Below are 12,084 nucleotides of genomic sequence, written 5' to 3'. Positions count from 1 at the left end.
ACTTGTTCTGAAGCACAGCAACACACAATTTTGGATTATGTTATATTATTTTGTTTTGCTATAATATACTTTGAAACTGCTTGAATATTTTAATTTGCTAACTAGGGAAGCCCATGCTCATCGTTAGGTAATGAGAATGAGACATGTTAATCACAGTTAGAGTAAGCTGCAATATACTTTATTTTATTTTGTTTTGCAATATCGTATAGTTAGTAGCAACTTGAGCAGCATCATAGCACTGATGTTTCATTTACACATGAATGTATTAAGAGTTGAGTAAGGACAAGGGGCTGACAGTGATACCGTGGGTGGAAGACTGCAATCCCACGCTTGAGCTTGACCTAGAGGTCACCAGCTTGTCAAAATACGTTTTGAAGATGCTTGAGTGTTTTAACTTGCTAACTAAGAGAATCCACGATCATAGTTATGATTATGTGTTAAATTGACTATTGTGAAAGTATGTGTTATTATTGTCACGATGTATGATCAGTATCAAACATGTATGTAATATTGATGTTCCATTTACACATGAATGTATGAATGCAAGCGAAGACAAGGAGGCGGAAAAGGTTAATGGTGATACTAAGTGGTGGAAGACTGAGGTCCCATATATGAGCGTGACCTCGGTCACGTTCATCCAGTTGAAGCCTAAACAAAATGCTGTTTGACGGAACACAAGTCAGAGAAAAAACATTTGCAAATGTCACGTTGATGGACAGTTGACAAGATTTGGGAGTGGGAAACAGGATGAAGCATCCCTGAGAAAATTGTTACTTCCGTGAGAACATGGTCACCTCATCTGGTTGAATCCGATTGAGACCGGCTGAGATGCAGGTGCAGTCTATTCTGGAAGCATTTGGGTCATCTGAGGCCAATGTATGACGTCATGGAAAAAAACTGGTACGTGACCAAGCAGGCATAGTACCCACGAACTGAACTGGTATAAAAGGTTCGTTCGGACAAAGAGCATCGCTCTCTCTCGCCCGGTGGGCTCTCCCCGTCAGGGGTATGCCCCTGCGGCTACTGCCGTGGGTCGAGAACGCCGATTAGACAAAGATAGATTTCATTCTTTATGAGATTAACCCTAGGTCCGTTAAAATGAATTTATACTATCTTCAAATTGGATTTGGTCCAATTTTAAGCTCAAAGACAGGCTAGGAGATGCAGACCTCGCTGCAGGAGGGAGGAGCCATTTTAAGGGCGTCGTCATTTCCATTCTTCAGGCCAGCCTGTTCTTTTAAACAGAATTCAGATTTTGGAACAAGGAGAACTGATCACTCGACTTTTCCACCAAACAGCATTTTAGACCTCTAGCCTCACCCTTTTTTACTATATTTTTGAGTTTTCAATCGAGAGAACTTCGAGACTGAATAATTTTTGCTCTATTGAGAATGGTGAGTGGAAATTATTGTTAGTTGTTCGAACAATTGAAACTTGTAATTCTCTTTCTTGCTTATTCATTAAATTTCTATTTTATAATCATTTAATTTCGATTAATGATTATTTTGATCTTTTATGCTTTAAATCTCTTTTGTTTCTCTATCATAGTCATACTTTAAACCGTTCAGTTCTTTTTTAAAAGAAGACACCTTTAATCCTTGACATCAGGGAGTGTCAGAATCTGGTTCGAAACCGTTAACTTAAGCTCAGCTAGTGTGAAATAAACGAGTTCCCGCAGTCTTAACAAAGACAGCTAAACTATTCCGAGCGGATAACAAAAGCAACAATCTTAATAGGAAAGGAGAGCCGCTGAAACGGCCGCGATCGAGGAGATCCTGGGTCTCGACAAAGTAGTTACTCAACCCTCGGTCGGGTTTCTTTGATTTCAGCGGGACTGGCGTCCGGAAATGACGGAATTAATCTAACAATCGATTAGTTACCTGAACAGCGGTTAGACTCGGAACGAATCTTCTTTCTGTACCGGCTTAAATCAATTCTCGTCTCCCCTACAGGCTGCGTTACTGCAGAGGGGCTAAAGTACAGAATTTTACCCTTTAAACGGAGAGCCGGTCACTTACATCAGATAAGTGCACGATTGACAAGTGTTATTAAAAGGAAAGGTGATGTAACGAAGTGGTAAACGTGCCCTTTCCCAACTTCTACTGCACGTGTTGCAGCCATGAAATTCCAAGGTAATTATTATTTGAAAAATAAAATAAAGTTTGCGTTTGAGCATTAAATATGTTGTCTTTGAAGTGTATTCAATTGAATATAGGTTGAAAAGGATTTTCAAATCATTGTATGGTTTTTATTTACATTTTACACAATTTCCCAACTTCAACCGAATCCGGTTTGTAAATCAAAAGTAAATATTCTTAATATTGAATATTACGAACTGGCCATGTTAATACTGTTGATGTTATGAACCTGTAGATGTGACACAAACTATTACTTTCTGAAAGATATTGTAAATGACAAGAGCAAAATTCACTCGTTTTAAGTTTTAATAATAACCAACTTTGCATTACTTATAACTCCTGTTTAAAATGTTCATGAGGCAAAAATATTTTTAAAGTCATGTAAATTTAAGGTATTTCATACAGTTTGTTCAATGTTATCTGACTCTTCAGATATGAATAAAAGGCAGAATTTGTGTTTCTAGAGTTGTTCACATCTGCCTGAGTGGCTTATATTTGGTTATTTTGTCATTTAAAAATAAAGACAATTGGGACAATGAAATTTGTTTTATAACAGTGTGTATTTGCATGAAATGTTCGTAGTTAAAAAATGTCAGAAAAAACTATTGGCCCCCGGGCCCCTTCACTTTATCAAATTTGGCCCTCCTTGCAAAAGACACCCCTGGTCTAGCTCATGCCGGGGGATCCCAAGGCATTCCCAGGCCACCCGAGAGAAACTCTCTCCAAAGCGTCCTGGATCGTTCCCGGGTTCTCCTGCCGGTGGGACACCCCCAGTCTTCCAATCCAGAGGTACGGTCCCCGATGTCCACGCAATGAGGCGTGTCAGCCAGGACAGCCCCACAACATTCCAGTGTCTCCAGGCCCTGTTTCCACAATGTGTGGGCGTGTCGGTGGAATTGAGGAGGTCTTCAAAGTATTCTGCCCACCGACTTACGACACCCGAGTCGAGGTCAGCACACCGTCTCTACTGTATACAGTGTTAACGATGCACTGCTCCCCAGAAGCCATCCGGAAGTCATTCTCCATGATCTCGTCAAACTATTCCCACGTCCGGGTTTTTGCCTCAGCAACCTCTTGGCCATCCGGTACATGCCGGCTGCCTCCGGAGTCCCCCAGGCCAAAATGGCCTGATAGAACTCCTTCAGCTTGACTGCAATCCTTACCGCTGGTGTGCACCAGCGGGTTCGGGGGTTGCCGCCATGACAGGCACCGACCACCTTATGGCCACATATCCGGTCAGCCGCCTTAACGGTGGAGGCATGGAACATGATCCACTCAAACTCAATGTCCCCCGCTTTCCCCGGGATGTGAGAAAAGCTCTGCCCGAGGTGGGAGTTGAAGCTCTTTCTGACATGGGATTCTGCCAGACATTCCCAGCAGACTCCCACAGTACATTCGGGTCTGCCAGGTCGGACCGGCATTTTACCCCACCATTGGAGCCAACCCACCACCAGTTGACAGCTCCGCCCCTCTCTTCACCCGAGTGTCCAAAACATGCGGCCGCAAATACGATGACACGACTACAAAGTCGATCATTGAACTGCGGCCGAGGGTGTCCTGTTGTCAGGTGCACACATGGACACTCCTATGCTTGAACATGGTGTTCATTATGGACAGAAGTCCAGTAATATAACACCGCTCAGGACCTGATCGAGGGGGGGGGGCGTTCTTCCCAATCATGCCCTTCCAGGTCTCACTGTCATTCCCCACGTCAGCATTGAAGTCACCCAGCAGAACAATGGAGTCCCCAGAAGGACCGTTCTCCAGCACTTCTTCCAAGGACTCCAAAAAGGGTTGGTACTCTGAACTGCCGTTTGGTGCATAGACACAAACAGCAGTCAGGACCCTCTCGTTTACCGGGGTGAACCCCAATTTGCAGGTGCCCAGCCGGGGGGCAATGAGTATGCCCACACCTGCTCGGCCCCTCTCACCTTGGGCAACTCCAGAGTGGAAGAGAGTCCAGACCCTCTCAAGAGGATTTGTACCAGAACCCAGAACTGTGTGTGGAGGCTAGTCTGAACTCTTCTGCCTCGAACACCAGCTTGGGCTCCTTTCCTGCCAGAGAAGTGATATTCCATGTCCCAAGAGCCAGCTTCTGGAGCTGGGGTTCAGTGTACCAAGGTCTTTAGCCACCGCCCAGCTCTCTCTGCACCCAACCCCTTTGGGAAGGGGGGGATCCACGTTGCCTTTTTAGGCTGTGCCTTTGAGCTTGCCTTTGATCCCCACCTCCAGGGAATAGCACCAAAGGTTCTCATTTTGAAGTAAAAAGTGAAGTAAAAAAGTTTCAATAAAAATGGAATAGCACCAGGTGATCTAAAAATGTCTATACTTCACCTTTTTCAAATATTGTAATGCATTTAAATGTTGTGTGTTAATTTTCCAGAAGTTTATTGCATAAAACCGCTAAGACTAATAAAGCTTATTGTGCAGGTTGACTGCAAAAACGTTCAGTTATTAGGTGATTACCTCATCTAACTTTAATTTGGAAAATGTCTTATTCACAGCTACTTTGAGTGTTACATGAGTCTCTCTCTCTCTCTCTCTCTCTCTCTCTCTCTCTCTCTCTCTCTCTCTCTCTCTCTCTCTCTCTCTCTCTATAGCCTTAGTAATGTACACAAATAGTATGAGTGTGACATGGACAGCGCGGATCCAAATCTGCTTCACCCTCTGTAAGCTGGTGGCTATCAGCACAATCGTAGCTCCTGGATTGTACCAGTTCTTCAAAGGTAAAACAAGTTTGATCTTTCACTATCTATCTATCTATCTATCTATCTATCTATCTATCTATCTATCTATCTATCTATCTATCTATCTATCTATCTATCTATCTGTCTGTCTGTCTGTCTGTCTGTCTGTCTGTCTGTCTGTCAATATACAGTAATTCCTCGTTTATCGCGGATAATTGGTTCTAAGACCACCCGCGATAGGTGAAAATCCGCGATGTAGAGAAAATATATTGTTACAATATCCATAAAAGACTTTGATGAACTTTTATTGTATTTTTAAATACTGTATTGTATTTTAAATGCTTTTTTCTATTTTTAAACACTTTTGTAAACATTTTAAAGTCAAACTGATTTTAATATAAACATTCTTAATAATAATTAGGAAAATAAAGAAAATAAACAAGAGTATATTGCTACAATATCCGCACAAGAATTTTATGAACCTTTATTGTAGTTTTATACACTTTATTGTATTTTAAGTCTAAGTCTAAGTCTGCTTTATTGTCAATTTCTTCACATCAAGACACACAAAGAGATCGAAATTACGTTTCCCACTATCCCACGGTGACAAGACATAGTACACAATATACACACAAGTAAACAACACAAAAAGTAAAAACAAGAAGGCACAAACACTGAATAAATAAATAAATAAGAGCGATGAATAAATAATAAATAAAAAACATAATAAATAAGAGGAGCAAAAATGGAGCAAGTGTGCATACAGCAGACAGTCAGAATATAGCGCAAAAGTACAGGACGTTACGCAGGACGTTTTTTTGTATTTTGAAACACTTTTGTAAATTTTTTAAAGTCAAACTGACTTGCAGAAACATTCTTATTTATTTAAATGAATAAGAAAAGAAATACGAGTAAATATCGTAATTTTTGGACTAAAAGTCGCTCCGGAATATACCGTAATTTTCGGACTAAAAGTCGCTCCGGAGTACAAGTCGCATCAGCCATAAAATGCCCAAAAAAGTGAAAAAAAACATATATAAGTCGCTCCGGAGTATAAGTCGCATTTTGGGGGGCAATTTATTCGACAAAATCCAACACCAAGAACAGACATGAACGAGCAACAACAGGCTAAACGATAGGTATGCTAACGTGACATAAACACAAACGAAGAGCTGAGAACGGGCCTGACGTAACATTCAGTTATTAAAAAAAACTATTACATAAATAACACATTTATAAAACCATCTGTGTCACTCCAATTCATTAAATCCATTGATCGTCCTTTGTCAACAATGGGTGCGCGCCGCTGACGGCGTTTGCACTTCAAAATATTCCACAGGCCCTTATAACGATATATAAATTAGATATCAAATAACTATTATATAAGCAATAATATTATCAAACCATCTGTGCACTCTAAATAATTAAATCCATCGATCAAATTCCTCGTCCTTTGTCAACAACGCCGCGCGTGCGCCCTGACGTCAGCCTCGTTGTTATTCCACAGATCTAGTATATAACTATATTGTAGCGTTAACAAAGTACAAGGAAAGACGTGGGTTTGGTAAACGGCTCTTTATTTAACAAAACAAACTTCCAGGCGTGTGGCGGCGTGGACTTCCAGCCACGGAGGTGGAAGAGAGATCCATAGAATAGGACCGGATGTGCGTAAAAGCCATGACCGAGCCCCATCCACCGTCCCCGGACAGCCACCCGGCCAAGCGCCGACCCTCGACTTCCATCCACGGAGGTGGAAGAGAGCTCCGTAGAGTAGGACCGGGCGTGCGTAAAAGCCATAATCGTTTTTCAAACCTTCTGTGTCACTCCAAATCCTTAAATCCTTCAAACTCTTCGTCCTCCGTGTCACGTAGAAACAAAGCCGCTAATGATGCCGGTAGTACGTGGGGCCCTTCGTCATCCCGTGATCAATCTTTGTCCTTTTTGTAAACAACCGCCGCGCCACGCCGCGTCGCGCTGCTGACGTCACTTGAAATTCAAATTACAGTAATCCCTTGCTACATCGCGGTTCGTTTATCGCGGTTTCACTTTTTTTTTTTTTGGGAAAATGTTTGAAAAAAAACACATAAGTCGCTCCCCCACCCAAACTATGAAAAAAAACGCGACTTATAGTCCGAAAATCACGGTACATTGTTACAATAATACACACAATAGTTTTATTAACCTTTTTTGAATTGTAAACATGTCTGGCTCCTCTCTGCTCTTGTGTGCTAGCCGACTGACGCGGCCCGGCGGCCCAGCGCGAGCGCGTCCACACAAGACTTTTATAATTTTATTTTTAAACACTTTATTGTATTTTTAAACATTTTAACATTTTAAAGTGTACATAAAAGTGTCATGGCTCCGTTCCGCCCTTGCGATGCTGACCAGCTAACGCACCCCGGCAACCCAGCTCGAGGGCATCCTCACATCGCTCAGAGGCACGCCCTGCGCTTAGTGCTCATTGTCGGCCGCTGTCTAAAATCCTGGACGGCAGTGCTTTTTTCCTATGTGCGCGGTTACACTCACTGCCATTGTCCCGACTGTTTCTGCGCGGCGGTGCATTTTTTCCTTCTTGCGCGGCTGTGTCACGTTTCCGCCTATGGCATCATGCACCCTCCATGCTAGACCTACTGCGATCAAGCCAGCCGTCTATCGTTTTCTCGTGGTCAAACCAGATGCTCTTTAAAAACAAGTGTGCCCTTATTTCAGGCGTTGCGGTAAAAGAGAGCGAAGGAAAAGAAGAGCAGTGCGATATGCCGTAAAAGAGAGCAAATGGAAAGCATAGCAGTGCAATAGCATGTAAAGACGTCCGGTTATCAAAATAAAAACTTTAAATTCCCAATATACCTCACCATAAGCCAGTGCTTCTAAATTATTTTCTGTGATGACCCCCCCTAGGGAGAAGAAAACATATTGCGCGCCCATGTTATCAACATTAAAGTAAACATAATATAAATAAAATAGAAAGATCAACTTACAATAAAGAATAACTATTAATAACATTGTTTTTTAGTCTGTAACAGAACAGATTCAATGTGCATCACTTTGCCTGAAATTAAAAATAAATTATAATTATTTAAACTGTAAACATTCTTGACCAACTGCCATTTTATGCTGGAAATAATTCAATAAAATAATAATAAACATCCATATTATTAAATCAAATAACAGCAATAAATAATATTCAATTCAAAGTAATCAGCAACATTAACTCAGGAGCACAAAATATAAAACATTTTAGCCTACAAAACAAAAAAGAATAAAACAATTTGTGCTCAAAATGAGGCAGCATGATGGAGACCATATCCACGGCTGCAGGTAGTATCAGCTTTTCTGCAATGGTGTGGTTTTTTCTTGCACTGAGCAATTTGGTACACTGCTTTATATGATGCTTACAGTGCTTGCTGATAGATTGAAGTAGCATTCACAAAGTGGGATGATTGTTGGCAATATTCAGCCCGTTTTCGCTGAAAAACCTCAAGCATCTTATCAGCGTGATTGGGGTGCAATGACTTTATAAGTGCTGCTGTAATTCATTTGGCTTCATACTGTCCGCTGCCAACATTGTAAGGCACAGTAAACACACCGGTCTTTCCTCGTCTCCCATCGTAGTTACACTGAAGCCGAGCGCTCCGTACGCTTCGTCATATTTCCTTGTCTTAGCTTTCGTGTAACTCTCAATTCTCTTATCTCTGTCTCTCTACGCTGTTCTTTTCAACCTTGTTCAAAAGCTTTCCATGGTGTCCCACTGCACTTTTTATTGCCTGCTCTGTGCTGTGTGTGCGTATGTTGCGTGCGCTCTACACTGTAGAGCAGGGGTGGGCAAACTTTTTGACTCGCGGGCCGAACTGGGTTCTAAATTTGGACCGGAGGGCCGAACCAGGAGCAGATGGACGTAGTGTTTGTGTGAAGTAATATAAGCGACCTGTAAAGGTCATTGCATAAAGGATTTTGGCCTTTAGTAGGTAGTAAAGCATGGATATTCCAAACAAGTTTTTTGAAAACAAATGCATTTATTAACAGCATTAAAAAAAATAATAATAATAATTCACTAAAAAACTGCTATCAGTGATTCTCATAAAATACGACACTGTTATTATGAATAACAGTCTCCATCACTTCAGTGCCTGCAGGTCAAATTAATGAAAGATGTTTATCTTATGAGATCACATCAAACGGCAAACATTCTGACCAAATATATCATCTTGAAGAATCGGTGAAAGCATACATCCAAATAAAGTAATCAAAACAGCAACACGGTGAGGGGTATCTGAAAATCAGAGCAGAGTTTTAACTCACAAACACCTGGTAACAGAGGTGAGGAAACGGGAAACACTTCCTTAAAGTAAGCCTTAAGAACTTTACAGGTTAAGATTAGTCGCAAACAGGTGGTGCATCAATGTCCTTGAGCATCCTGCATTGTTTGAAAATGAGAATGGTCGCTAGTTTCAATCCCTGCTGTGTACAAATCATATTCAAAATGCTTTTTTTTTACAACAAACTTGAGAGCCTCCCCTTCATTTTCAGTGGGAACAGTGTTGTTGGTCTCCCTTTTTTGCTAGTGCGTCATAGTCTGGAGTAAAATTTGTTGTGGCAATTCTTAGGAGAGATCCGAGGTGTTGGTCCGTTTACCTCGATCTGTGACGGGTTGATGTTGATGTGGCTGAACGTCACGTCGCGTACGTCGAGCCAAATTGGCCACTCTTTTTTAAACACTCGGCAGTGCACTGTGTCCACCTTGCTTTTCCTTGGGCGACTCATTTTAATAGAAGGATTCCAGGGGAAGGTTTGTGGGTGGCTTTAGCGTCAAACTGTATCTGAAAGCTCAGCGCGCGAATTACAAGAATGCTGTCGTCATAGCCCACGCTCTAAATTCGGGACTGATACAAATAGAGCGCGAGTGCGCCATGTCCGTACTACTGAGTACGTACACGCACTTGTGAGTGTGCACCGAGCTTTCTGACACGGCTTCCGGTAGTAAATGCGCAGGCGAGCGGTTCCCCATCTACTGGGGAAACGCAATCATTGCATGCAAAATTACCAAAAAAAATTTTAATAATACAATTTATTCAGGGTTGGCGGGCCGGATTAAACGGTCCCGTGGGCCGGATGTGGCCCGCGGGCCGTAGTTTGCCCACCCCTGCTGTAGAGCGAATACTCTTCCAGTGATACCGCCACTCTCACCTACTGCAGTGGATGTCTAATTACCCTTTAATCTAGTACAGCCAAAAGAAAATCATGTTTCCTGGTGTCACGCGCGCCCCCCTTGGTATCGCCCCACTATTTGAGAAGCCCTGCCATAAGCGAAGAAAAAGAATAGCAGTGCGATACGCCGTAAAAGAGAGCAAATGGAAAGTTAGCAGTGCGATAGCATGTAAAGACATCCGGTTGATAAAATAAAAGCTTTAAATTCCCAATATACCTCACCATGTTGTATTTTGTCATTTTCCAAATTAAAAACGTGTAATTGACAAGCACGTTTAAAATAGCCTCAGCCCGGAGTGGGAAAGCATAGCAGTCCGAAAGCATGTAAAGACATCCGGTTTTCAAAATAAAATATATCAATTTGTAATTTGCCTCACCATGTTGTATGTTTGTCAAAATGAAAAATGTGTTGTTGACATGTACATTCAAAACAGCCTCAGCAATGTTTTTAATGTAATTGGTCCAAATGACCTCGGAGCTCTTGAGCAAAAACGCTAATATTTACAGTCATAAATTCATTCAAAAATGAATGCTAATGTTTACAGTAATAAAATGTATTAAAACATATCTAAAACATTGGAATGAAAATCTAAGAGGTGTACCTCAACTAACCCATGTAGGAATATCATCCAGCAATGTTTGGGGTCAAAAGGTCACATGACCTAGGAGCTGTTGCGCTAAAATGCTAATATTGGGAAGTAATAAATTCACTAAAAATAATTGAAGCATTGGAATGAAAATCTAAGAAGTGTATCTCAACCAGCCCACGTGGGAGTGTCATCCTCCAAAATCTGGGGTCAAAAGGTCACACGACCGAGGAGCTATTGAACTAAAATGCTAATATTAGGAAGTAATAAATTCACTATAAATAATTGAAGCACTGGAATGAAAATCTCAGACGTGCATCTCAAAACCTGCCTGGCGCTAAAATCCTTCCTTCCTTGCGCCCCTCGTTAAAAAAAAAATCTAATTTCAATTCACACAGATGTTTTTAATAGAAGATGAGAAAGTGAAAATTGCATTTCGCAATTGCACAACTTTAACTATTCCAATCACAACTGAAACCCCTTTTTAAAGTGTACGAAGGCAATGGGACAATTTTGAACCGTATCAGGGTATATAGACCAGACATCGGCAATACTACAGCCCGCCCGCGGGCCACATCCGGCCCACGGGGCCATTTAATCCGGCCCGCCAACCCTGAATAAATTGTATTATTAAACATTTTTTTGGGTCATTTTCCCTGCAATGACTGCGTTTCCCCAGTAGATGGGGAACCCCCCGCCCACGCGTTCACTACCGGAAGCCGTGTCAGAAAGCTCGGTGCACTCTGTGCTCTATTTCTATCAGTGCCGAAGTTAGAGCGTGGGCTGTGACGTCAGTATTCTCGTAATTCGCGCGCTGAGCTTTCAGATACAGTTTTACGCTAAAGCCACCCACAAACCTTCGCCTGGAATCCTTCCATTAAAATGAGTGGCCCAAGGAAAAGAAAGGGGGACACTGAGTGCCGTGTTTAAAAAAGAGTGGACAATTTGGCTCGACCTACACGACGTGACGTTCAGCCACATGAACATCAACATGCCTCAGCCCGGCTCTATCCTAAGAATTGCCACAACAAATTTTACTATAGACTGTGATGCACTAGCAAAAAAAGGGAGACCAACAAAACTGTTCCCACTGAAAATGAGAGTTTCTCAAGTTTGTTGTAAAAAAAAAAATGCATTTTGAATATAATTTGTACAAATGGCAGGGATTGAAACTCGCAACCATTCTCATTTTCAAACAATGCAGGATGCTCAAGGACATTGATGCACCACCTGTTTGCGACTAATCTTAATTTTTAAAGTTCTTAAGGCCGACTTTAAGGAAGTAATTCCCGTTTCCTCACCTCTCTCACCAGGTGTTTGTGAGTTAAAGCTCTGCTCTGATTTTTAGATATTCGTTCCTGTGTTGCCGTTCTTTATTACTTTATTTAGGTGTATTCTTTCACTGATTATTCAAGATGATGTATTTGGTCAGAATGTTTGCCCTTTGATGTGATTTTGCCTCATAAG

The 12,084-nt window shown here is 41.7% G+C and overlaps 2 protein-coding genes and 1 long non-coding RNA gene across 5 annotated transcripts in view; all 3 read left to right on the top strand.

Annotated features, from left to right (window-relative positions):
• The window catches only part of tctn1 (tectonic family member 1), a 1,200,810-nt gene that overhangs the window by 735,382 nt on the left and 453,344 nt on the right, over positions 1 to 12,084 (top strand). The gene's annotated exons all lie outside the window — the stretch shown is intronic.
• LOC119129586 overlaps positions 1 to 12,084 on the top strand; it is a 539,655-nt gene that overhangs the window by 390,812 nt on the left and 136,759 nt on the right. The gene's annotated exons all lie outside the window — the stretch shown is intronic.
• The window catches only part of slc7a11 (solute carrier family 7 member 11), a 232,910-nt gene that overhangs the window by 101,618 nt on the left and 119,208 nt on the right, over positions 1 to 12,084 (top strand). For all 3 annotated transcript variants that reach the window (XM_037262863.1, XM_037262862.1, XM_037262860.1), the window contains exon 4: positions 4,739 to 4,864. In XM_037262863.1, the coding sequence (XP_037118758.1) occupies positions 4,739 to 4,864 (126 nt within the window). The remainder of the gene's footprint in view (positions 1 to 4,738; positions 4,865 to 12,084) is intronic.

Source organism: Syngnathus acus, chromosome 10 (genome assembly GCF_901709675.1).
Source record: "Syngnathus acus chromosome 10, fSynAcu1.2, whole genome shotgun sequence".
Taxonomy (NCBI): Eukaryota; Metazoa; Chordata; class Actinopteri; order Syngnathiformes; family Syngnathidae; genus Syngnathus; species Syngnathus acus.
The sequence above is the reverse complement of the archived record's forward strand: the minus strand, read 5'-3'. Positions and strand labels throughout refer to the sequence as shown.